The 27181-nt window shown below is 42.2% G+C and overlaps 1 protein-coding gene across 1 annotated transcript in view; it reads right to left on the bottom strand.

Moving 5' to 3' along the window:
- MUL1 (mitochondrial E3 ubiquitin protein ligase 1) overlaps window positions 1–27181 on the bottom strand; it is a 455262-nt gene that overhangs the window by 363921 nt on the left and 64160 nt on the right. The window contains exon 2 of the mRNA XM_044061726.1: window positions 1063–1196. Coding sequence (XP_043917661.1) covers window positions 1063–1182 — 120 coding nt within the window. The 5' untranslated portion in view covers window positions 1183–1196. The remainder of the gene's footprint in view (window positions 1–1062; window positions 1197–27181) is intronic.

Genomic DNA, 27181 nt, shown 5'->3' with positions numbered 1-27181 from the left:
TGACTATCTTCCTGCATGAAAAACTCTCCCATTAGTTTGTTTGTGTCTTTCGGCTTTTCCCAGTTAGGGGTCGCCACAGCAGAACTCCAGTCCGCTAATGATTGGTAGTGGATTTTTACGTACCGGGTTACCAGCCCTGACGCAAACCTTCAACGAAGGCACACCCCATTCACGTATGCCTCCACACAGAAGGCTCTATGGTCGGATCTTACAAGGGAGGATGATACTGCAGGGATGCTGCAGTGGTTACTCATGTTTGCTAATACCAAGTCCAAGATATTATCACCTCTTGTGGGGGTATCGATTAGCTGTTCCAAGGCATTTGCATTGGCAAAATCGAGGAATCTCTGGGCATTTGTGTTCTGGCATGAGTAGTTCTTCCAGTCTATGTTTGGGTAGTTAAAGTCACCCAGGATCAGGGTAAAGGGTTGAATCTTGATAGATTCAAAGAGGTCTAGATAGGCAGTTTTGGCATCTTGATTTGAATAGGGGTCTTATCAACGGTTAACTGCACTTGGAGCATCTCCTGTGCGTCATACTGTTTGACCAGCCTGGAGGTATGTATGTCTTTAATGTATATTGAAACTCCACCTCCTTTGGCTTTACTACCCACAGTTTGGGGTCTGAATGTATTACAGTTGTAAGACTATTCAGTGGTACTTAAACAGAATCAAACCTATATGCAAACAAATAACCCATAATATTCATACCACAAGAACAGGTTGAGATGATATTTATTTTTATCCTTTTAATTTTTTCAGAGCTAGGCTGGATGGAGGGCACATTATACAGCACCACCAAGGTACTTCATACAGAGCAAAGCAAAAGTTTTTGCAATATGTAGTATACAATCCTAAACAGAAAGCACAAGCTTACACAATTTAAAGGACAATTTTGTGGAGTAAGTAAAACCCAAAATACGAATACTAACATACACAACAAGAGTAATAATGAACAGGATAAAAGTATTAAAACATATAAGACATATTTACTAAAGTACAGAATTTTTGAACAGATAATTATAACAGGCAATTAGTTTAACAAAAAGCACGTTCAACTTACTTTTAATCCACTAACCAGTGCAGACTTTCTCTTGTAAATCATGTACAGTACAGCAGTAACTGTTGAACTTGCAGCCAAGAGTATGACTTGCCCCACAGAAGGCCTTCCATTACCCTCCATGCAGAATGGTAACCCTAACAAAAAAAAAACAATACACAGACCCATGACTTCAATTTAGGACTGAGTGAAAAGAGACTGTTTAAGGGAAAACATAAATGCAATTATCTAGACTGAGTGAACTAAAACACTAAAAAAAATCTAAAAAAGGGAAGGAAAAAACCCACAGAAGTCAACAAAATGAAAAACTACTTGTGAGAAGTTATAGTACACGTGAAAGTGTTTAAAAATAAAACTGAAATATGACGTTGAATATCTTTATCTACATTATCAAAAATAAATACATACAAAATTCTATCACTTCGATTTCCTGTTGGTTTTCAGTCGGAAAAATGAGGTGCAAAGGCAGTGCCCAGACAAAGAACCAGCAGGGCAGCTGCAGCCACGCATCTGGATTTCAGTGCATTAATTACCGAACTTGGACATGTGTCACAATTAATATACTATTCAATCTACTGTGATCATTACTGTCTATCTTTGCAGATTATCTTATTCTTCAGTACTACTTAAACCCTGAGGACAGAATAGTAATCACATCTGCTCAGGGAAAAATAACCCAAGGCAAAAGCACCCTTAGTAACCAAACTACCTGTACTACTGTTTTAAGCACAATTAACCCCTTAAAAACAGTAACAGCAATAAAGACAATAGATCATAGTCATAAAAATTATGTACTGGATACTTACTTGATGTGGGAAAAGCAGCCCATTTTAGAGCAACATTCATCAGCAAAGGGGACATAGGTTTGTTGAGGGTCTAGCATAATACCTCAAGTTTAGGAGACCAACTATCATGTGACAAAAGTTTAAGGATGGTCTGAATCAGATACCCTTTTCCAGCATATGATACCTGATAAGGAAAGGAGGGAGACAGACTGATCTTCTCTCAGTAAGTAGTAGGGAGCCGATTGCATAACTGTATTATGGAGGCAGTTGTAGTGTCTAATCAAAAGGATGACTGCTGGTGGGACATGGCAAATCCAACTGGTGACAAAAAAATGGAATAGTGTAAGCTGTTGATACCAAATAAAGACATAGTAGATGCAATCAGTTGAAGGAAGTGTTGCAAATGAGTCAGCCCAGTTAGGGTGAGAAAGTCTGCCATGTCAGTAGGTTTAATAAATAACAGACAGACAAGACAGATGAAGTGGTCTAAACTCCATAAGGCACTGCAAAATGATTTCTCTGGAACTTCTGCATACCACATGGCATGCTAATATAGAGTCTACAACTCTCTACTATTTTACCATACTACTGTTTACACATGCTCAACTCAATATTTCCTCTCTTGTGTGACCTTTACCTTTTGCCACCAATACTACAATTTTTTTTTTCTTTTCATACTCATTTGCATTTATCATGTTTATTTTTTGATTCTTCTTTCATACTTTTTATGTTTATATTATTCTCTTACCATTGCATATCCAATTGTGAGTGATATACATTGTAATTCATACTATGTGGAGATTTTCTCCCTGGGCCCCCACTGAAAATGGGTTTTGCCCAGCCAGATGCTTCTAGTAAACCAATAAATAAATCACTTGAGTTAGCTCATCAGCGCACAAACGTATATACCCCATATCTAAAATCTCCTTTGTAAAGCTAAAAATGCATCCCTCTGATAAACACATACTGTTTTAAACTGATACTTGCAAACTCAGCATTAGCATTAACATTGTAGTACGCAAATAGTGGGTTATTCACATTAACTATGAAAAATTTTAGACATTCAGCAACACATAATCAATGACAAAGTTCAAGCCCGATACTCCTTTATAATAATGGAACAGTCCACATAACAGCCTGATGTTTTCAAAGATTTACAATATTTGAAGAGTGCAAAATGACTTACCAGGTTTTGCTTTTGGAACAGTTCTTGCTACACATCAGCCTCATTTGGACAGACAACTTCTGGAGCTTTCATAGTCTTGTTTTCATTGTAAAGGACTGGCTTTGACAGTTCTGGCTGCCCTTTTTTGTAACTTGTAACATGTTCGTCTTATACAAATGTCTACAGTGTCTTCTGATATTCCCCCATGACCTCAGGATCTTGGTTCAACTGCTTTAACACTACTGCAGCTTCAGCCTGCAGGCTTCCTCATGTATTTTGGATTCTCACTGTCTCCAAATTGTAAGCCTGTCAGTGTTCTGCAGTTTCTATTTTATTTATGTCTCTGGATTCTTTCCAGAACTTTCTTCACTTTGTGCTGTTTCTCAGACATCAGCAATGCAGATGATCTAGCCAATCTACTTTTCAAACTTCTGCTGAGCGGATAATAAACCAAAAATCCCTGCAATGGAGTTTTCCTATATTCCAAATCTGCCAAGATAACATTCCATATGACTTTTCTTACAGATCTTTTACATTAAACTATTCATTGTCTGTACAGTTTTCCAACCTGAATCCTGGAAAAGGATAGAATCTGCATGTCTGAATTCTCATTCACAAGCAAGTCTGAATTTTCATTTATATATTACAGACCAGTACTAGATATGACATTGTAGATATTCCTTGTCTCACGAATATAGATCTTAAAGTACTAATTGCAGTTCCACTTGTTTTGTCTGTAAGCATGATAATTTCAGAGGAACTTAAAATATTTCACAAAGACAAGAAAACAGGTTATCTGAAATTGAACATACCAGTATCCATTTAATTTCACAAAATATCTAGAAATTGGTATGCTCATATCTGTGATTTAGGATTACTTTTCTGCTATACAATGCATGTGGCAAAACCTTTGCTGCTTGACATTCCAGGTCAAAACATTATATTTCTTGCTCTTTCTTTACATTTCACTATTCCCATGTGTGACGTGCATATTCTTTGCAAGCATTTGTCTCCTCTTTTGGCTGGGAACTATTACTTTGTCAGTTTTAAAGATGAAGCCCCAGACACAACTTATACTTCCATTGAAAGAACAATAAAGGTTGAATTCCTTTCCATACTGATGGCTTTTACCGAGATCAACATTTTATAGTACTGACTTTTCAGTAGTTGTATTTCTAAGTCAGCCTGCTCTGCACATCACTTTCAGATCACAAAATTCTGCAGATTAGGTAACATCCACTGCAGTTTCAGGGTTCATTGTACAACTAGTTTTAGAATATGCTTTCGGATGTTTTGTGCAGTGTTTCAGCATGAAATTCTTTGCCATATTCATGCAATTTCTCCATTCCCTTTACTATTGCTAAGAGTTCCTTTTCTAGCTGCACACATCTCTTTTTGTTTTATATTTGTAAATGCTGTACACCCACAGGCAAACAGGCTATTCTCATGTAAGTTCATTGCTCCTATACCATTCTGGCTAGTATCTACTTATAACATAGCAGGTTTATTCACACCTGCTATTATAAATTTGGAACATCTTTGCCTTGTTTTTGAGCACTTCAAAGAGCTTATCTTGTTCTTATCTCTACTCCCTGACTATGTTAATTTAATAACTTTTTAAAGATGTACTTATCTTAGTCATAGTAGGTACAAACAAAGCAATGTACTGCACAATTTCTAAAAGCTCTGCAATTTTGACTTGTGTTCTGGCTTTCGCATACAAACAATTGCTCAGATTTTCTCTGGATCATGTTCCAGCAACTGTACTGGTCATCACTCATGCTCTTTTTCTTTGATCCCATAATAACAGGTCATCAGCTGTCTGCAGCACCAAGCCTTCCATTAGTTGAGCAATAGTTCTTTGGAATACATCTGGTGCTGATGAAATACCAAAAGCAAGTGTAAAAGAACCCACACCATCCTGGTATCATATTAAAATGTACAAAACTCCAATCTTTGTTTATCTAGTTTTACTTTCCCAAAGCCCCAGTTTGTATTTACTACTGGAAAAAAAAAACAGCATTTAGTATTCTTGAGACCACGTCTTTAACAGTAAGCAAAGGAGATATGCTGTCTTAATTATTTTATTACAAACCAATACAAATGCTGTATTTTTTTTACAACACTGACACACTGACCACACTACTCAACCACTTCATTGGCTTTTATTCCTTCTTAAAGTTATTTAGGGTTTCCATTCCCTTTATCCTGCCCTACTTTAATTATAAGAGCTACAGGTGCATTTTGGAAAGCATGTCACTGACACAGCATCAAGTTTTATTTCCATGTGACATGGGGATGAACACATAGGGGAAATCAAATTAACAGGTTGGGCAGTGAAAGTAAACAAACCATAAAAGCAACTTGTTGTACATCTCATCCAGAATGCAGAAGAAAAATCCATGTCTCTCTATAACACCTCATAAATTTTCAGTACTGACTGGTGAAGTCACTGGCTAAGTTATACCGTTTCTCCAAGGAATATGATGTGGTACAACTGGATTAAAATATGACAAGAGTGGTACTTTTATACAAATGTGGGTTCAGAAATAAAGCCAGATAACTAAAAACCTGTCAAATTTCATTTGCATTCCAGGTCATGAAAAAAAGAAATAAGCAGGACAGAATTGTGAATGGGTTTGGATATTAGCAGCTGTACGACTTCACATAGAAGAGATCTTTCTGGTCCAATTTAATCTAGCAAACAGGAACGTTGAAACGAAGGGGTTGATCATCAGACGCTCACCATGGAATTACTATAGGATGTACAATCTCATGACTGGAATTATATTTTCTTTCATCTCCCAGAGGATGTGAAACCTAAAGATGGGAATAATGAAGTTACAGGATATGGGGGCACCTAACTCATGTGAAAGGGGCAGGAAGGCTTGCTATCGCAAAAAAAAATATTGCTCTGTATTTGGCTGACTTCCTGATGTACAATCATTTCTAAACCAGTCATAGTAGGTATAAGCAAACCAGATTCCTAAATGTAAGCTAATCACGTTTCTTGATGAGTCACTAAAACAGCTGGATAAAGACAATCCAGTAGATACTCTATATCTGGATGTCACCAAGATACTTGTGACTCACACAAAAGAGGTTAGTAGAAAATGTAATGTGTATGGGACCTAAGTATACAATGGATCATAAGAGGTTGCTAAAATGGGAAAAAGTATCATCAGCAGAAATACCACAGGTTTCAGTAATGAGCTTAGTCCTGTATAACATAGTATAATAGGGACAGACAGCAAGATTAGCATTTTTGCCAAGACCAATAGTTAAAGCCTCCCAAAAAATTCAGAGATTTAAGTGCAAGGTAATTCATTCAGTGTAGGACACCTAGGGTTACAGAGCACCATCATGAAGAACCCAAAAGACTTCTGAGCAGAAACTAACAAACTTCTTAAGGATAACATAACATAAACCTATGGAAGTTATCAAAGTGTGGAATCACAGAATAGCCAACACTTTTCCACATCAAAAAGGAACCTTGCCAGTCTTCACAAATGCCTATCTGTCCTTTCTCTTCACCTACAACCAGACACCTTTGTTGCTTAAAATGTTACATAAAGCAAGAAAAAGGACACTCTCTTTACAAAACGGTTTCTGCTAATTCTGGAATTCACAGTAACAGTAGAACATGGCTGATTAAATATAAATTTGATAGAGGACAGCATATAGCTACTATGGAAAGTTAGCTAGCATCATTTTTATTATTATTTGAGTATCATTCTGTTAGTATCATTATTATTTATACAATTTTAGTGTTATCACAAATTTGCATCATATTACATTGTTTTAAAATTGTATTGTACAGTATTATACAATACAGTTTTTTATTCTTTGTACTGCTTTTATCAACTCTGTATTTTTTTATAACTCAAGTGTAATCATTAATTGTAAATTGCAATTTTGGACAGGAGCGTTTCTTCCTAGACCTCATCTGAAAGTATGCATTTTTAGGCACAGTCAAACTAACTTGGTAAACAAATGTCAGTAAATAAATACATTTGTTTGAAAGCTGCGTAAGTGATCTGGTCTGGGTACCCTTTTCAGCCGCAGCCTAGGCCAAGGCAAATAAGAACATGTACACACACAGTGGTAAAGAGTAAACATTTGACTATCAGTCCAGAAACAAATGGAAGCCTTGCCAATCACCACAAGTCAGAATCAAACCCTGTTTGTTGGCCTTGATTATTCCATGATATAAAAGATTACTGTGTGGTGATTTGGGTGAAAAACAGAGCAACGGCATATATAAAAAAAACTATGTTGTGATCTCAACTTACTCATCAGCCTGAAAGACTGATTTTCCACCTTCTTAAAATCAACGAGAAGCTTTTGAGTATCCATGATGTTGGTGCAAGAATGATGAGAGAACAAAATTCAGCATTTAGTGCTGTGATCACTCTGTTATTTTCTGTTGTGAAGTAGAGTTACTGACTGGAGTTTCCTGGATTGTTTGCTTCTCAGCTGTGGATTCCAGGAAATGGATTCTCAGTATGTGGGAATTCTGGTTCAGTCAGTGATACTGAATGATTACTGGATAATTACTGGCTACACAGCATCGATGTATGGGCTTTTGGAACTGGTCATTTTACAGTGCATGCATTCTCTGCTAAGTGTATTCTGTAATAAGTGATATTTTTGTATGGCCTAGGGACGTGCTGGAGGGACATGGATGTGTCTCAGAGAATTACCCTTATCCGGAACTGACTTTCCATCCATGTGAAGCAGAGTTATTCTCTAACTCTATCCAAGCATAACCTGGACTAATGGATGGGAAATAGGAAATTCACCTCTGGTCTGGGACCTACTTCTCTTACGGACACAGGAAGTATGTAGATCAAACCCCTGGATTACATATACCCCTTAAAATAATGTCTAAGTTTCAAAAATATGCAGGATTCATTTGGGATGTCTGGCTGGGCCCCATTGGTCTTTAGCCTAGTGTACACCTATGAACCTATAAAGACCTTAACTTTCATGTAAACCACTCCTGACAGTGGACATGAACACACAAACAGACACAGGAAAAAAAACCGAACTGTGACATATGTAACTACAGGTCCTTTAACATATTAAGACCTCTGGCAAAAGAATTCATCCAGAAATAGTACAGCATGTACAGTTCAGCAAGTACCTGATCTGCAGCTATCAGCATAGATTCAAAAATGGACATAGGTGAGATGTAGCCCTTAATAAGACTTGATGGAAGCTTAAACCTTCCTCCACAGCTGTGCAAGACATGGTCCCAACAGCTTCATCACCTGCACTCATTCAGACTATTCACTCTGCAAGAGTGGAAAAGTACAGTTGTGTAAGATTTTTTTTTACCATAAGGGCAGATGTCTTACTTTCACTGCTGCAGTATTATTTGCTCTTGGGATATCCTGCCGGGGATAGTCAAACATCCAGCGTGCATGCCAAAGCCTTTACACTTTGCAAGCATACACCAGACATTATGTCCTACAGGCAAGGCTTAAGGTACATATGTGATGCACAAGCACCTTATCTTCAAAAATGAAAAGCCCCAGAAGAACCACAGCAACACCAGAGGAAAACAATAACGTACAGCGAGGCAGAGAAGAAGTAAGAAAGACCTCTCGGCCAGAAGGAAAGCAACAGAAAGTAACGGGGCAGGAGGGAAGGACAGAAAACTGCAACAGTGAGAAGCTTTTTCATACTGATCTGAAGGGAAGAAGGGCATAGCCACAACTCTGTGCTGAGATTTCAGATGAACAGAGGCTTCTGAGTTTACTAAAAACCACAAGTTGCCTATTTTCTTGCTTATTTTTACTATTTATTGCTTTTTCTTACCCCTACTGCCAACATTTTTACTGTATTTTATTACTATAAACAAAATGCACTGTTGTACTGCAATTTTCTGCCTTACTGGGCCTGTTAAATCATTTTGGTTAGTGTTTTCACTGTTTGTAAAGCTTTTTTAGCCATTTTCACTGTTTGAAAGGTATTAACTGGAAATGTTAATTTATTAAGCCATCTGTTTGCTCTGATTTTCCTGCCAAGGAGTGTATCACACAACTGATTTGTTTTCCGTTAAAAGCATTCTCTAGAGTCTCCTTGCTCTTTTTTTTTTTTGCCTAAAAAAGTGTAGCTACTAACGTAGCATAGTCCAGACTCAGGACTGCTGTTTCTGGGCCTCACTGTTTGTTTGTAGTGGCTATTTGTTCTGAGCTCATTTACCAGGCCATCTTGGATTAGAAAGGGCCATTCTGCACTTTACTAAGAGGATTGTGCTGATTGGTCCCTGGCTAGTAAAGGTTGGCTGCTCTAAAGCTTTGAGTAAGCACTTTGTTGATTCTTCTGAGCTTTTTTAAATTTGTTTTAGGTTTCAACTTTCTAGTATTTAATCCCCACCCTTGAGTGGCTTTCTGCTTGGTTGCTCATCGCACAGCACCACGGACTGCCACACAATTGTGCGCCATAGCTACGCAGATAATTCTGACAATTTTTCCCATGGATACAGCTGTACCCCAACAGTGTAGTTCTTCATCTTTAGCACGTGTCCAGGCAAAAAGGCAGTACTAATGAAGCTGTGTAAGCACCTCATTGTAACAACGGGCTCAAGAGTTTTTCTGCGGCCCCGCTCTACCTACTAGTGTCGCAATACACCTAGTCTCTGAGGTATTAACACAACTTGCTCACTAGTTATTCCTACGTGTGACCCCTTTCCTACCATATTCCCGTTTCTGACCATATAAATTCACCTAGCACTATGACTGGGCAATTTCCCACAGTTTCTCCAGCCAGCTTGGTCAACAAGGGCACCCTGAGGCAGTGTAGCAACTGCCTCATCTACAAAGACAACCCTCTATTTCTAGTCCACATAAACTCAACATGTGAGAAATGCATTTAAAAACCTTGAAGCAATGCTTTCTCACACGCCAATCAATACATTTGACACTGAGCGGGTTGCCAGCATGCACACCACACCACCTACTCCACCCAAAACCACATCACACATACCTACATATGCGGATGTCCTCGCCACAAACTTATCTAAACACCAGAGACCTCCCAAACACAAACATATGCAAGCTACACATAATACGTCCTCTGCAGAACACAATACACACAACAGCTCATTCACCAGTGTCACAACTGTCAAGCCCATAAGACTAAACATTAAATCTAACATATTAGTCACAGGAGACTTCATCGTGAGACACACAGATGTCCCTCTCACCAGGCTGGATAAGAAGGTCACGGTCAGCTGTCTGTCAGGTGCCAGGATCTGCCATATCACACATGTACTCAAGTTTCTCAACAACAGGTACCATTATGACTCTATCAAAGTCCATCTTGGTGTGAATGACTTGAGACATATCCCTCTGGACTATATGAAGAGAGACATGACTGAGCTCTCGGACTGTGCGTCTCAGGCCCTTTACCTAGAATAATGCCCCAATACAAACAGAAAATGATTGACTTCAATAAGTGGCTTAGTTGTTAGTGTCATTCTAATGGGATCCAATATCTTTCAGCCTGGGATGACATGATTGACAGATCTCGATGCTTTGCCAGAGATGGTCTTCAACGGTCACCCATATGATTTTGGCTACTGGCCATGGCTCTTGCCACCCCCATAGTGCCTTTTTTTAGGCAGTGTCACAAGGACAAAACTCCCAACATAAAAATATCAACCAAAAACAACCTCAATGTCATGTTGCTAAACACTACCTGTCGTAACATGAAACTGCACTCACGGGAAGCAGTCCTCACCCTGGAGGATGCAGACATTTGTGCAGTCAGGAAGACCTGGGTTCAAGGCTGTGGAGAGCACCCCAGCCATATGGGGTTACACCTCCTTCCACACATTCAGATCACAAACTGAAGGCAAGAAAACTGAAGGAGACGGTGTATCAATATTCATCAAGGATAAATACACCTCCAGATTGGTTAAACAGTATGAAGCCCTACAGAACTTCAGGTGCAATTAACTGTTGGTTTGACATTTCAAGTCACTGCCAGCTATAGAACCTCCTCCATGAATCAGGACACACAATCTGCCTATTTGGATCAATTTGAGTCTATCAAGACACATCCTAACACCATAGTTTTGGATGACTAATTACCCTAGCATTGACTGGGTGAATTACTCGTGCTCAAACTCACTTGCCCAAAGGTTCCTCAACCTTGTCAACTCCAATGCCCTGGACCATGGTTGATATCCTCCATCAGGGTGCCAACATCCTGGACCTGGTGCTTACGAATATGGGAAACCACTGTAGCTTCCCCCACTGTGAGTTCATCCCTGGTGAGATCTGACCACAAATCAGTCTTACTTGAGGTAACCATCATACCTGCCCCTCCCCTAGCAGCGACTAGTCTAAAAAACTTCTCCAAAGCAAATTATCACCTCTGACAGGATGGTATAAATAGTTTAACTGCACCTCTCCCCTCAGACTGAACTTGTAACTATGCCGAGCTCTACATCAACGCCCTGTACAAGCACCTGTACAGCTGCATTCACTTAGTAGTACCTGTCAGGACCAAAACAAGCTCTTCACGAAAAAGCAAACTTGCCTGGTGGACAATCACCATTAACAGGCTTTACAATAAAAGGAAGAAATTGTTATCCAGGCATAAGAAGGAGCAAGCTCTAGACTGCAGACACTCCCTCCTCAGCTTAAATAAGCAAATAAGACTTCTTGTGAAGTCCTCCAAGGCAAACTACAAATCCAAGTTAGCTTCCTCAACCAAAGACAACCTTAAGGCATTGTTTAGTTACATCTGTAACCTAAAAGGCAAGGCTCAGATTTGCACGAAACTGGTAATTGATAGTAACGCATACACTGAGCCGGTGGACATAGCTCACCTGCTAGCAAACAGGTTCAATGAAAACATCACTCCCCCGTCCCCACCACACATACTTCATGACATCTCTACCACTACCTTGAATCTCTAAAGAGCAGGTTGTAAACACCCTCTCTAAGGCTAAAAGCACAGCATCAATGGGACCTGATAACTTCCCAGGATGTGTCCTACATGGACTCAAACAAGAATTAGCATCACCATTGCCTACTCTTTTTCAATCACAGTCTATGCACTGGCTTCATCCCAGATGAATGGAAACAGGCACTATCTCCCTGCACAAAGGTGATGTTTCTACTGACCCTGGGAACTACAGACCTATTAACCTGACTAGCCTTATCTGCAAGGCCATGGAGAGAATCATCATGGACCTTAAAGATATAGGTAAGCTCCAAACAGTAGATCCTACCAAGTTTGGATTTGTCAACGGGAGATCATTCTTGTTAAACCTGGTTGACTTATTTGAGACAATCACGAGGGCCCTGGATGAGGGGAAATCTGTGCATACAGCCTACCTAGACCAGGCCAAGGTGTATGACACTGTCTCTCACTTGGGGATCATTGACAAACTCTCCCAGCTAGACATCAATCCTTATATCATAAGATGGGTTGTGAACTGGGTCTCTGATAGAGCCCATACAGTCAAAATAGGGGAGTCCACCTCCAACAGCAGACCCATTACCAGTGGTGTTCCACAGGGAGCGGTCCTGGGACCTCTACTCTTTGGAATCTATTTCTCTGAAGTACAAGCTAAAATCAAAGGACTGTGGCTGACAAAGTTTGCTGACAACTGCAAACTGGGTGCGTTTATAGACTCTCCAAAAGATGTCAACATCCTTCAAGAAGGTCTTATGCAAACAAATGACTGGTGCCAAAGTCATGGCCTCAAATTCAATGCAATAAAATGTATTATCATCCCATTCGGCAAGAGCAATGTTCCTTCACATTACCACATCACTGTCAATACGCTAACTACACACTCAGTGGTGAGAGATCTGGGTAATTAGGTTGACAGCAATCTTGCCTTTAATCACCATGTCTCCAAGTGGTAAGAAGGTCATTCTATATGGCTCACCTCATAAGTAAGGGCATTGCCTCAAGAAAAATTGAAGTTATCACCTCCCTGTACTCTCCACTCATTAATAATCGAGTACAACACCCCTTTTGGCATTTACCTTTCAAGGCACCTGCAACAATTGGAGAGACCACAAAGGTTCCTCACAAATAAAATTCAAAGTCTTTAGCAGCTATCCTATGTGGATAAGCTGAAATCACTCTCACTTTATTCTGTTTCATACAGACTACTCAGAGGCGATCTCTGCCTTGCATACAAGGCAATCTCTGACCCCACTTTATTGGAAATGCTGCACATCCGCAAGTCAAATGGCACACGGGTTACTCGCTCTAGAGACCTAAACCTGGTATGTGACATCAAAAGAACCTGCTGGAGGGACAAATTTGACTCCCAGAGGTTACCACACCTTTGGAATAAACCCCCGCTTCACATAAAGCAGAGCACCTTATTGGCCCTCTTCAAATACAATCTGGACAACTGGATGGGTAACCATAAAGTCACCCCAGGGGTTCCACCTGTGTCCCTCTTGGACAGGGACAATAGGTGCTGATCATGGTAACAAGGGAAAAATTTGGCTAGGCTTGTAAGGGCCCTTGGGCCATTAGCCTAGTAACTTTCTATGATCCTAAAACATCTATTGTTATGGTAAGATCTTACACAACTGTACAAAGTCCTTCCTTAACACTAATGTAGTATTCGTCACACTCGGGAAGGTACAAAAGCTACTGGAAAGATTGGGAGGAGAAACCCACAGAAGAGCCCTCCAAAATGCCATGAAGGATGACTCTGGCAAACCCCATCCCGGTCCTAGAAATGGCATCCAGCTTTTAATGTTTGATGAAAATGTGAATAGAAGACCAGGAACAGCCTCCATGATTGATCTAATATCCAGACCCTTGAAAAAATGAATGAGAGGAGGCCACTGCCTGGTAGCATGAACAGAAGAAGAAAGTTGCATGCCAGGAAAAGAATAGCAAAAAGAAATGGCCTTAAAAATCCAGGAGGAGACAGTTTGCTTAGAAGCCACCAAACCCAATTTCCTGAAATTAAAGGAAACAAAAAAACGGTTCAGATTTCTTGATATGTTTTTTTTTGTCCAGGTGATATTTCAGCATAAGGTATGAAGAACCTTATCACTAGGATTCTGTGGAGAAGTGATAAGTAAGGAATATGAATGGACTGATTCAAGGACAAATCATTAACCACTGTGGGCGTAAAAGAATTGCACAGAGACATCATGTCCTAGTGAAAAAACAAAGAAGGTGGAACTGTCACAAGTACTAGAAATTCAAAGACCCTCTTAGCAAAAACAAGCACCACCAACAATACAGTCTTCCAAGTACAATGTTGTAGAGGAAAGTGCAGGTTCAAAAGGAAACTGAGTCAATTTCTCAAGAACAAAATTAAGGTCTCAAGAAGGGTGAATATGAAGAAAGCCTTTCAGAATGTTTTTACTTCAAAACTAGAAGCCAGTGGTGGATTCAGAGGCAGACAAGTGAAAATGACTGACAAATTAACTTTAACAGGTGAATATGTAAAGCCCAAATTCAGCAACTCACACAAAAAAGAAAGGATCATAGGAATACCCACAGATAAAGGGTCCAGGTCATGCTTGAGACACCAAACAGAAAATCTCTTCCATTTAATCTGACAGGATTTTCTAGTAGTGGGTTTTCTGGCCTCTTGAAAAACCTGAAGCACACTCTCAGAAAATTGGTGTCCAAAAGGAACCAAAAACCTATCACCCAAGTGTCAAGTGAAGGGTGGGCAAGTGAGAGTGAATAAGAGACCCCTTGTCTGTTGTGAGAAGATCCATCCTGTGAGGCAATTTGTGATGACTGCCTCTGACCAGCTGAAACAGAAGGGGAACCAATGCTGTCTGTGTTAAAAAGGGAGTCACCAGCAAGATTTTGGGTCTGTCCCACATGATCTTGTGCAGGACCTTTGATAGCAGAGGAAGATGGAGAGCTAAGAGTAGTGCCTTCGTCTACTTGATGATGATATGGTCTGCCAGTTGTTAATGGGACCAATGACCCCAGACTTTGAGGTGTTTGGAAGAGGCTCTCCAACCTTGATTGGAAGCATCCATGTACAGCTCCTGAGTAGGGAGAGGAACCTGAAAAGGCAGGCTTTGATTCAGAGAAATTTGATCAATTTTCCATCAGAGCTCAAGCTTGAGACAAGGCAGGATAGGAACCAGACACAACAGCAGACAGCAGCCAAACAAGTCTTGAGAGACCACTGAAATATCCTCTTCAGGACTTTGCCAAAGGGATCCATGGGATTGGTGGATGCCATGTATCCCAGAGCTCAGAAAAATGTCCTTGCATGAAGGACTGGAAAGAGTAGAAGCGACTCAAAATAAACAGTCAAAGAGAGGACCCTGAGATGCAGGAGGCAAGCCAACATAGGAAATGTCCGAGTCCTGCAACCCAGGAACAGCAGACTTTCTGAAATTGAGAACGAACCCCACACTGCATAGAAGAAGCACAGTGAACCACAGATCCTGAAACAGGAGCTGCTGAGAGGGCGTTTGAATCAAAAGGTTATCCAGTTAAGATGACATATGAATTCCCTAAAGTCTGCAGAAGACTACCACAAGGGCCAGACATTTGGTAAAACCCCCCACAGCTGTAGAAAGACCAAAAGTCAAAGCTGAGAACTAATGACAGAAAGAAAAAACAGATAGGCATAAAAACTTCCTGAAGAGAGGGTGAATAGGAACATGGATGTAAGCATCCTACACATCCAGGATACCAGAAAAGCTGGCGGAAGCAGGGGGAAAAGGGTCTGAAGAGACAACATCTTGAAAGAGGGAACCTTGAGACAGGTGTTGAGAAAGGACAGGTCTCGAATGGGTCCCATGAACCCTACTTCCTGGAAAACAGAAACATCCTGGAATAAAAACCTGTTTCCTCCCGAGACAAGAGAACAGGTTGGATGGTTTTCTGTACCACTAGATCCTAAAGAACTTAAGGAAATGTGGGAGTTGACAAGTAGGAGGCTGAGGAAGGGACTTCCAGACTATAAAATAACCATGATGGGAAAGTACCCAAGCATATTTGTTACCAATCAGGTAAAGAAAGTCAACATGATGGACAGAGGTATCTGGCTGAGGGTTAGGAGTAGTTGAATGTCAAATAGAAGCAGATTTGTCAGGAAAAGGAGGCTTTTGACCCTTAGAACCCTAAAATGACTAGTCTGGAAAAGCTCTCCCAGAAGTCCGTTTGTTCCTAGAAGACTGTTTACGCTGCCTATGAACAAAGAAAGGCTTACATGGATAGCTTCTCTGAAAATTAGGAACATGACAGAAAAAGATTTGTTTCAAATCCTGCATAACTTTACTCTTATCCTGCATAACTTTACTCTTATCCTGAAGGGTCTTAAACAATTCAACAGCAGGAGTGCCAAAGAGATTCTGGTTGCCTAAGGGGGAGTCTAATAATTTTGATTTTATGTCTTCAGATAGACCGTGGAAATGAAACCAAGGATACCTCCTCACTACAGATCCAGATGCAGCTGCCCTAGAGGAGGCATCAGCAGCATTATAACTGTATTTAATAGAATGACGAGCCACCTGAGAAGCAGAGCTCAAAAAGGAAATGGCAGAAGCCTTACACTTCAAATCAAGCATATAAGCCAGAATTCTCCCAAACTGAGGAAGAAGTGCCAGGTAATATCTAGTCATATGGGTCTAGTTATTAACAGCCTTGAAAGTGAAGGTAGCAGAGGTGTATACTTTTTTACCTTTGCTGTCCATGGCATGGCAGTCCTTATCAGAACTTAAAAGCTTAGAAGAGGACAGCAACTTGGATGGTTTATCACTAGTTAAAGAAATAACAGCTGGATCAGAGGAAGGGCTTTTATACAAAAACTTTTGAGCTTTAGGAAGTTTATGTTGTTCAGTTGCTTAGGGGCAGGAGGCTGAGAAAAAGGGACCTGCGAAGCTGCAGTGAAAGTATCGAAAAGGGCATCCAGCACTAAAGGGAGTACAGAAGGCCAAGGGAAATCTGTTTGCCAGAATTCATAGTACCTTTTTTGAATTTCAGAAACCTAGGAACAGTCGCACTTACTGTTCCATCATATGAGCCACCATATCCCAAAAGGACAATTCTTCCACAGAAGAGTCGGGAGAATGTGAATCCTCTTCTTCACACCCTGGGGCAAAAGAAGAGTGGATCTGCGAGGAGTAAGCCAGTCCTCACCAGAGTCTAACTCTTCATCAGAGGAATCAGAGTCCCTAGGACATTTGGAAGAAGTGGACAACCAGGAACAGTTAATTTTTGAAGGGGGGAATAAGAGTCATAAGAACACTGAAAAGCCAGCCCCCCCCGAGTAAAATCTTGCCAGTCTTTGTGAGTATCCTTAGTTACTAAGGCCACATGTGTAGTCTTCTGCTTCTTTTTCAAAGGAACATCAGTTTTAGCAAATCTAGGAGGTTCAGACCTCTGCCTAAATTCAATGATGGTAACAGGCACCTCTTCCCTCGCAAGTATTTGGGGAATCACCAAGAAACCTCCAAAATAATCTGCAGTGGTTCTCTCTCTACATCTGCATCAGACGCATACACAGCCTCAGTGGATGTGTGTGGAGAGCTCTGTTTTGGCCTCCAACTGGGCTGTGGTAGAGGAAGCTAGCAATGGCACTGAACAGTCCTCTGGTTCTCCATCCAACCTGATGGAGATGTCCAGTGGATGCTGGACAGCACCAAGATCAGTACTCCCCTTTTTATCTTTCTCCTTAAGCGGCATCTGAATGTCTGGGTGGGCAGATTCTGCCATGGTACCCTGAGCCAAAAATTTCAACTTTAAATAGAAAGAGATGACAAATGACTGGGGAGTGTCTTAGGGACAAATGTCTGGCAAATCTCACATTGCGTATGGTCATGTGTAGCACCCAAACAAGAAAAGGCACTTTTTGTGTCTATCTTTATGGGAGTCTGCCTCTAACACTCAGTTTGCCTTCGTGGATGATATGTAAACTAAAGAAAACACAAAGGAAGAGACCCCAATGGGGCACCTACCTTTAGAAGGCTCAGTAGTTGAACCAACTTGGTGAATAGCTTGCAGACTGAATTCAAAGGTAGCATTGAGACTGGCAGCAAAGAAGTTCTGAGTATTCTGTACTGTACATCAAATATATACCTTACACCTTGCATGTAGGACATACATTTGACCTATGGCACCTGAAATGTGTAAAGGCTTTGGTATGCTAGACAGACATTTGGCTATCCTTGGCAAGATATCCCTTATCACTGTTGCAGTATTCTTCAGTCTTGGAAGGATATCTAAATATCCCCAAACTATGTGAGGCTGTTCCTGCCAGAGAACACCTGTTGGCTAATCTCTTCCCCCCCATAAGGAACTGGCCCAGGTGCAATTCCTGCATAGTGAATTATGCTTCCTTCCCACTACGCTACCTCCAAACTCATTATATGTGCCTGGTCACGAAGAGAAGGTGTGCTTGGTCCCACACATACATTTCCCTGGCTTATCAGAGAGGTTCTTGCCCAATGTACCACAGGCCAACATGCCTTGGAAGGTGGGTAATACACCCAGCCACTGCTAAGTATTGCCAGTGCCATGGGTCTAGCAGCCACCCTTCAGGATGAGTGACAGTATCTGCTCCGCAAGTTGATATACCTCCCATTCAATCCTAGGACACCCATGCCACTAATCACACATGGGTTGCATGGGCTGTAGTTCAGGCTTTATCACTGTCTATGCCATGGGGCCAAGAAATGTCAAACAATCTTGGCAAGGATAAATGTGTGTTACGTGGCATCTCTAAAAAGCTATGCATAGGCTCCAAACCTTTTTTTCTTTCTCGATACCTGCATTCTCGCTTGTAGACTTGTTCTAAAGGAATCAAATTAAATTAACAGCTCATCACACACAGCCTTCAAAATAGGTGTTCAGAAATCTTTGTTACTAATATACGCACCACTTCTCCCCATCTGAAAACAAGCTGTAGGAATTTTACAGAACTGCAAATGTGACACAGCATGTATACGCTACATATATTTTCTGAGGAAACAAATGCAAAAAGATCCTTACAAATTATTAACATTGTTGCTGAAAACTCGGCTAATGCTCAATCTACAAAAAAAATGTATTCACCATATTTTTCCATCTGAGTAGTTGTACTTCATTTGTCTTCAACCTGTGGGTTTCGGATCCGAATCGGATCAGACATGGCCGCATTTTCCAGCTACTGATCCAAGCTCCCAGCTCCTCCACTTACCCATAATGCCCCTCTGTCTCCTTCCTCCCTTCAGACCGAGTTTGCTGCTAATCACCTAAAACATACCCGACCCAACAAGACCCCATCCTTACTGACAGCATGAAAAAAAAACGAATTCCCAGATTGACCATGAGTAATACTGGAGTAGTCGTACTTGTAAATGGGGTCAGTACCAAAGAGACAAAGTCAGAGGAAGGTTGAAGACAAATGAAGTACAACTTCTCAGAGGGATCATTATGGTGAGTACAGAACTTCTTTATCTTAAGTAGTTGACTTCATTTGATCTTCAACCGTTGGGACAGAGTCCCCAGCTACCAAACACCCAGGTGGCCCTCATGGAAAGATATTCTGCAGCACCGCGGAGCCAAAGGATGCTCTGTTCCTTGACACAATATCCAACTTGTAATGTGAAATTAAGGTTGGAGATGAGGACCATGTAGCTGCAGAACAAATATAATCCAATGACACTCTAGACCAAAAAGCCGCTGAAGTAGCCATAGATCTGGTAGAATGCTCTTTTACCTGACCCGGAGGAGGAATTCCTCTAGAAGAATACGCTTGAATAATGCATTGGGAAATCCAATGAGCAATTGTCACTTTAGAAATTGGTTTCCCCTAGGAAAGGTCTTGAGTAAGAAACAAACAATTGATCCGATTTACGAAATGCTTTAGTCCTGTGCAAGTAAAATCTCAATTGCCTATGAACATCCAACAAATGCAAATTATATTCCCCTTTATTTTGAAAATTTGGGAAAAACACTGGTAGATTAATAGTCTGGTTAATATTTGCCTCTGACGCTACTTTGGGAAGAAAGGAAGAGTTAGTGCACAAGGAAACTCTATCTTTATGAAATATCATATATGGAGCCTTAATGGAAAGAGCTTGAAGTTCCAACACTCTCTTGGCAGAAGTAATGCCACCAAAAAGGCAGTCTTCCAAGATAGATACTAAAAATCTACCAAAGTTGCCGGTTCACAAGGTGGAGACTAACGCTTGGAGCATAAAGTTAAGGTCCCAGGGGGGAGTGGGATCCTTAACTGGAAGTCTAAGTAGAAAGGTACCTTTAAGGAAGAATTTGAAAAGTTTTGAAGAGACTAAAGAAGACATGTTTTCTCCCACTTGAAAATTAGAAATGCAGCCAACTGAACTTTCACTGTGGAGAAACTGCCCCTTGATGAAAAATTCCCGCCAGAAACTCTAATACTGCAGACAATTGAGCTGTGAAAGGATCCACGGCATGCTGTGATGCCCATATAGAAAAACATTTCCATTTGCTACTATACATCTTTCTGGTGGAAGACTTGTGAGCCGCTACCAAAATAGTCTTAACCAGAGAAGATAAACCAGGAGTCCTAACAATCATGGGAACTGGAGCAACCAAGTAGTGAGCTTCAGACTGTCCCAGGTCTGGATGAGGAATCCCTGAGGGATGAGAGATAAGATCCAGAACTAGATACAACGTTCATGGTGGAACTAGTAGATGAGACCATAGGGAGGGGAACCAAACTTGGCGAGGCCAGAATGGGGTGATGAGGATCACAGTGCTCTCCAGCCTGTGAGCTTTCTGAAGAAATTTCGACATGAGAAGTAATGGAGGATAAGCATAAAGAAGTCCGGAAGGCCAAGCCGGCATCCCCCTGAGGGGGGTTCAGAGTAAAGAACTCGCTGCATTTTGTGTTGGAAGGATATGCGAAGAGATCGCAGCAAGGATGACCCCACTTTTGAAAAATCTGTTCCGCTACTGAAGGATTCAGAGACCACTCATAAGGCATCAGGATACATCTGCTGAGCCTATCCGCTAGAATGTTGGACCGTTCCAGAATCGCCCAGTCCCACACTCTCATGGCTTCCTGACATAGGGAATAAGATCTGGTTCCCCCTTGTTTGTTGACATACCAGATCACTGACATATTGTCTGTCTGAAATGTGATCGTTCCTAGAGGAAGACGAGCATGAAAGGCCTACAACGCAAGAAGAACTTCCCTCATCTCCAGAACGTTGATATGCAAATTGGTCTTGGATGGGGACCACGTGCCTTGGACTGTCCTTCTCGAGCAATGCCCCCCCCCCAGCTGGGAGGTGTCTGTGGTCACCGTGGCTTTGAGAAAGGCTGGAAGAAAAGGACATCCCTTCAGCAGGTTTGGGGACTGAATCCACCACCGAAGAGAGTCCCTGCACACTCGGGGAGATAAGAATGGGGTGAGACAAAGGTAGATGTAACAGGGACCACTGAACCCCGAGAGTCCACTGGAGAATACGCATATGAAGGCGTGCTAAAGGTAACAGGTTGATCGTGGCCGCTATAGACCCCAATGCTCTTAGAACGTCTTCTGCTGTTGGACCTTGGACTTGAAGGACATACAGGACGTGCATCTTCAAGCTGCATATCCTGACCGGGGTATGGAAAACTTTCATCTGAACAGTGTTCAACTGAGCCCCGATGAAGTCTAGAATCTGAACTGGGGCCAGTGAAGATTTGTTTTGGTTGATGGTGATGACCAGTTTTGTCTGCTAGATGAAAAAAGCAGTCCCTGGCCTGACAAAGTAGATGCTTGGAAGGGGTGGCAAAGAGCCAATCGTCCAGGTAAAGAAAGACCTGAATATCCTGAAGCCTCAGGTGAGCCGCTACTACTGCCATCACCTTGGTAAACACCCTGGGGCTGTGGTGAGACCAAAGGGAAGGGCTCTGAACAGATAATTGGCTCCTAACCGGAAGCGGAGGAATTTCAAGAGCACCTGTCCATCTTGATGTGATAGTACGCATCTTGGAACTCTATCGAGCACATCCAATCATTTGCCTGCAGACAGGACAGGATAGATAGAAGAGTGACCATCCGGAATTTCGTTTTGGCTAACAACAGGTTCAAGGTGGACAGATCCAGGATAGGTCTGAGGTCCCCCATTTTCTTCGGCATTAAAAAGAACCTGGAGTAACTGCCTGATCCACATTGGTCTGGGGGGACAGGTTGGATGACCAATTTGTTTAGCAGCCTTTTTATTTTTAGTGCTGCTTCCTCCCTTTGCACAGATGGGAAGTCTGGGAGGTGTTTCTTCGGTCATGGTGGTTCTTTGAATGGGATGAACTATTCTCTGGATATAATTCGCAACACCCAGCTTCTCTTGTAACAGACTCCCATGCCATTGGGTGTAGCGACAGGTGACCCCTGACTGCCTCCAGAGATGAGCAGTCAGGCAACCCTTCAGGGCTGCTGCCCGGGTTTCTCCGTAAAGGTTTCTCGGGATCCAAAGTTTCTAGGACCCCCTCTCTGCCTCTAGGGCGGCATCTGTCGTAACCCCCTCTGCTTCTAGAGGAAGATGAGTCCTGAGTGTCCTGGGAAAACACCTCAGACTTCCAGAACCACATCTTCGACCTTCGCTGATTCCTGGAAAAGGATCTTTGATGGAAGGAGAAGCGGATTCCAACGGCAGACAGTGTCTTCCCTGTCCTTCTCACTCTGGACCACAGTCTCTTTCACAGATTTCCCAAAAAGGGAAGAACCATCATAAGTGGCATTTGTGAATGATGCCTTAAAGGGTTCAGAGAATTGACAAAAGTCAGAATCAGGCATGGCGCGTGATGGCAACACCCGTCCTGGCAGCCCTTACAGCTCCCTCTGTAGCATGACAGAGCAGGCACATGGATGTATTCGAAACTGCTTTAAGAGTGGCCATTTGCACGGAGAACTTTTTGTCCTCTGCTGACATGGACTCGGGGGTCGACTCAGCGACATCCTTGACCAAGTCTCGCTGTAATCGAATGACGTCCGCCATGTAGTTCAGCTCCCTTATCGGGAAGGTCGCTGAAGCATACACCCGCTTCCCAAAAAGGTCCATAGCTCCTGATTCTCGATCAGGAGGGTGAACAGTGTAGCTCTCCTGCGCGAGCTCCTTCTTGGTGGCGGCTGCCACAACCACAGCATCCACTGAGGACTCTGTATTTCAGCATGTCCTGTCCTGTCCAATGGGGGACTCAAGACCTTGTCCGGGCACTTAGGGATAGGCTCCATGGTGTATGGTTCCTTCCATGCCCTAGATGTTATAAGGTCCACTAAAGAATCCACAGGAAGGGACACCAAAGAGGTAGATGGGCCCGTGCCGAACACCTTCAGGAACACTGACTCATCCGAGGTTGGTTTTGGGGCAGACGACCCCCCCCCCCTCTGGTTGAGGGGTTCCATGATGTCTCCAAAGGAGACATCCTCGGGGGTGACCTAGGGGAACCTTCCCCCTCCTCCAAGTCAGTGTCTTCGGTGAGGGAATCTGGTGGACAGTCCAAGTGTCTCCTCTTACACATCTGTTTGCGAGGAACCGCCTCAGTGGGACTCTCTGGAGAGGACTCGCAAAATTCCTGCTGTTCCTGTGGGGGAGCCTCCTGAGGCAGGATGGTCATGGGCTGTCCCTTAGATGGCAAGACAGTCGGGACCGCACCTAAAGCTGAGGGGGTCTGGACAGAGTCCAAGGACGAGATGGTCAAGGGACTAGAAAAAAAAGAGAACCCTCACCACCGCGTCAAAGGCTGAAGGGGAACAAACCTCCTGGAAGATTCTGGTGGGGGCCATCCCCCTCTGATCCGACTTGAGAGTCAGAGCTGAGGCTCTAGGAGCAGAGATGCTGAGAGGGATACTGCTCTCTAAAATGCTTGGAGCAGACAGCACCCCCTCAGATCTGACCCACAGACTACAGCTTTCAGAGCTAGGATCCGAGCCATTCGGATCCAACATGCTCAAAGCAATGGCCAGTGTCGAGGTGCATGGAACAGTCGGCATCGACCTCTTGACCCAGAGTGTCCCCAGATCTAAAGAATCCAAAACCGATGGTTGGATCAGAGAAGAAGTTATAGGTGAAAAGAAAGGCTGCGAGCTCTCCCCTCCAGAGGGACAGGGTACAGGCAAGACCCCATCTGGATTTGGGTGCAGATAAATTTCAGCATCATCTTATCCATCTCTGCTTCGCTCAAGCTCCGGGTGGAGCAGGAAGAAGATGCCACCTAACTGGGGACTGGGTAGGGGTTTCCTCCAGCTCACTGGAGAATCTAGGAGACTGTAGCCGAGGAGACCCAGGCCTGGTTGGAGGCCTCACTTTCGGTGGAGGACCTAACTGAACTGAGCAGGTGGGGGACCCCTTTCATGGCTTGTCCTTCTTGGCCTTCACTCCCTCCCCGGACCTCTTGGCGGGAGTTTGAGTCCCAGAGGCCGGGGACGAGGAAGAAGATGCAGCTGCTGCTGTTCCCCAGAGGGGGATGAAAGTACTACTGTCCCTGAGGAGGGAAGTAGGCCTTTTAGAATTAGTTTGTCCCTCCTGTCCTTCAGTGCTCTGGGGTTGAACCCAGCACAGACAGGACAGGAGGTCTGAAGGTCCACTGCTCCCAAACACACCACACACAGAGTGTGGCCATCTGCTGGGAAAAGCTTATGGCCACACTCTGTGCATTTTCTGAAACCTGATTTAGGGGCTTCTGACATCCCTAAACAGGCCCACACATACTCACACATGCGAAAGAAAAGATGCGGAAAGAAAAAAATTTTTTTTTTTGACCGACAACTGTCGCTGGGAGGTAAAAAAAGAAAATAGTAAGAGATTATCACAAAATTTTACTCACAAAGACCCAACTAACGCTAAGAGCTCGGACCACACTTGTTGTTTCACTAGGGGCAAACGAGATCTGAAGGGAGGAAGGAGACATGGGGCATTATGGGAAAAGGGAGGAGCTGGGAGCTCGGATCAGTAGCTGGAAAATGTGGCCATGTCGGATCCGATTCGGATCCAAAACCCACAGGTTGAAGATCAAATGAAGTCAACTACTTCAGATCAAAAGCATATTCTATGTCTCTGAGCCTTTAAACCACAACAAAGCTGCTTCATGTAACACAAACTTTCTAGATCCACTAAAGTTTGGCTGACAAATATTTCAGAACACAAGCAAATGAATAAATGAACTTTCAGAGAACACATTAACTTTCTATTAAGGTGCACAAACAAAATAAAATGCTGCACAGGATAAAACATGCCAGAAAGGAAGCAAAACAAAAAGACAGACCATGAAATATTTACGCAATAACCCACGCCAGGGTGTGGGTAATGCTGGATTTACCCACGGCTGGTGTGGTTTGGTCATGACGGTGAAGTCAGAGTGGCCAAACAAAGATAACCGTGGGTAAATCCAGCATTACCCACACCCAGAAGTGGGTTATTGCTATTATACAATGACGTTATTTAAGAAAAAAAAAATACTTTTCTTAAATAATAGCATTATATAATGCCTCTGTGCTGCCCTTCCGCAGCTGTCTGGTATTCTGCTACAGTTCTGATGTACTACCCATGTGTATGCTTACGCAGCACATCAGAGCTGTGGGTGGAAGCAACGGAGAAAGCAAGTTCTCCGTTGCCTTTTACAAAGTGCCTCGCTATGTTAAAGGAGTTTACCATAGCGAGACAGCTTTAAAAAAAGCAACGGAGAAAGGAAGATCTCCGTTACTTTTTTTAAAGCTGTCTTGCTATGTTAATCTTCTTTAACATAGTGAGACAGTTTCTAAAAAGCAACGGAGATCTTGCGTTCTCCGTTGCTGTAAAAAAAAAAAAAAAAAAAAAGACATACTAATAGAAAAAGTCTGGGCGATGGGACCGTTTCCCATTAGTATAAGTCTTTGATTTATAACGTGCATGCTGACCAATCAGCGTGCACATTTTGGAATATTAATGGGGGTAGTTGTATAATTAGTATTTAAAAATACACAAAAGCAAGACAGACACAGAATGCATTTAGTTTCAAACTGTGTAATACACACAGTATAATGGACTACATGATGTACATTTAGGAGCAATATAGATGTTAAAAAGACTCCAAATCTCTTTGAGCTACACAGGTTGTGTGTGTATACAAAAGTTAGTTTCCTGTTCTACATTATGAGGTACATGAGGGATCTGGAATACAATATATAAAATAACTTGCAAGTCTGAGGAATGTATTTTATAAGTGGCAAATCCAAAAGAGATGTCTCTACTGAACAACGCTTTAGGTAGTTTTTACGGATTCACTTCAGAAGCTCGAATTACTGAAATCTCGAATTTCAGTATCTCGAGCCCAAGAAGTGGAATCCACAAAATAACGAAAACTAAAAACCACGAAATTCAAAACCACGAAATTCAAAACCTTGAATACCAGATGTTTTGAATTTCGTGGTTTTACTACACACACACACACACACACACACACACACACACACACACACACACACACCATCCACCACACAAACACACACAATCACTCTAGTACATGAATGCAGGGGGGCAAGCCCTCCCACAACCCCCTACTTAAATATTCTCACTCCGAGGTCGCACTACATACAAACACACACAAAACACCACCACACAAGCTTTCTCTTCGCGCACACACATCACAGCAACAAAACAAACTGACACACACCACAGCCCCTACCCAAACCCCTTAGCACACACACACTTACCTGAATACATAACCATAGTGGAACTTTAGAAGCGCGAAAGTCAAAACCTCCGGTATTCGATGTTTTGAATTTCTCGCTTCTAATCTTTCACTATTATGTGGATTCGGCTTCTTGGGCTCGAAATACTGAAATTCGAGATTTCAGTATTTCGAGCTTCTGAACGGAACCCGTTTTTAACAAGGTCTCACTGGTGGTTTTCTACTCTGGTTCTTTCTGAAGTACTTTTTTTTTGTTTTGTATTATCAAGTTAATTGCCGACATACTTCAGTATACTAGTAAGATTAAGTTCCTAATTTTATGGATCATTTATGTTTTTAGTTAGTTCAGGCAGAATAAGAACCATTTTGCTAGTAATGCCATTTTCTACTGGCTAGTTCCAGTCAATGTTTTTGTTTTACTCTAACTTTTTTGCTCTGATATGAATAAATTTAATTTTTAAGGATCATAGGAGGTTACTAGGCTATTGGCTTTGAAGCCCTTACATGCCTAGCCAAGAGTTTGGCCCATGTTTAGACAAATCAGCACCCAATGCCCCTGTCCAGCAGGGAC

Source organism: Protopterus annectens, chromosome 2.part0 (assembly GCF_019279795.1).
Source record: "Protopterus annectens isolate FY-2018-M chromosome 2.part0, PAN1.0, whole genome shotgun sequence".
NCBI classification, from domain to species: Eukaryota; Metazoa; Chordata; order Ceratodontiformes; family Protopteridae; genus Protopterus; species Protopterus annectens.
Note: the sequence above shows the minus strand (reverse complement) of the source record. Positions and strands in the feature narration are given on the sequence as shown.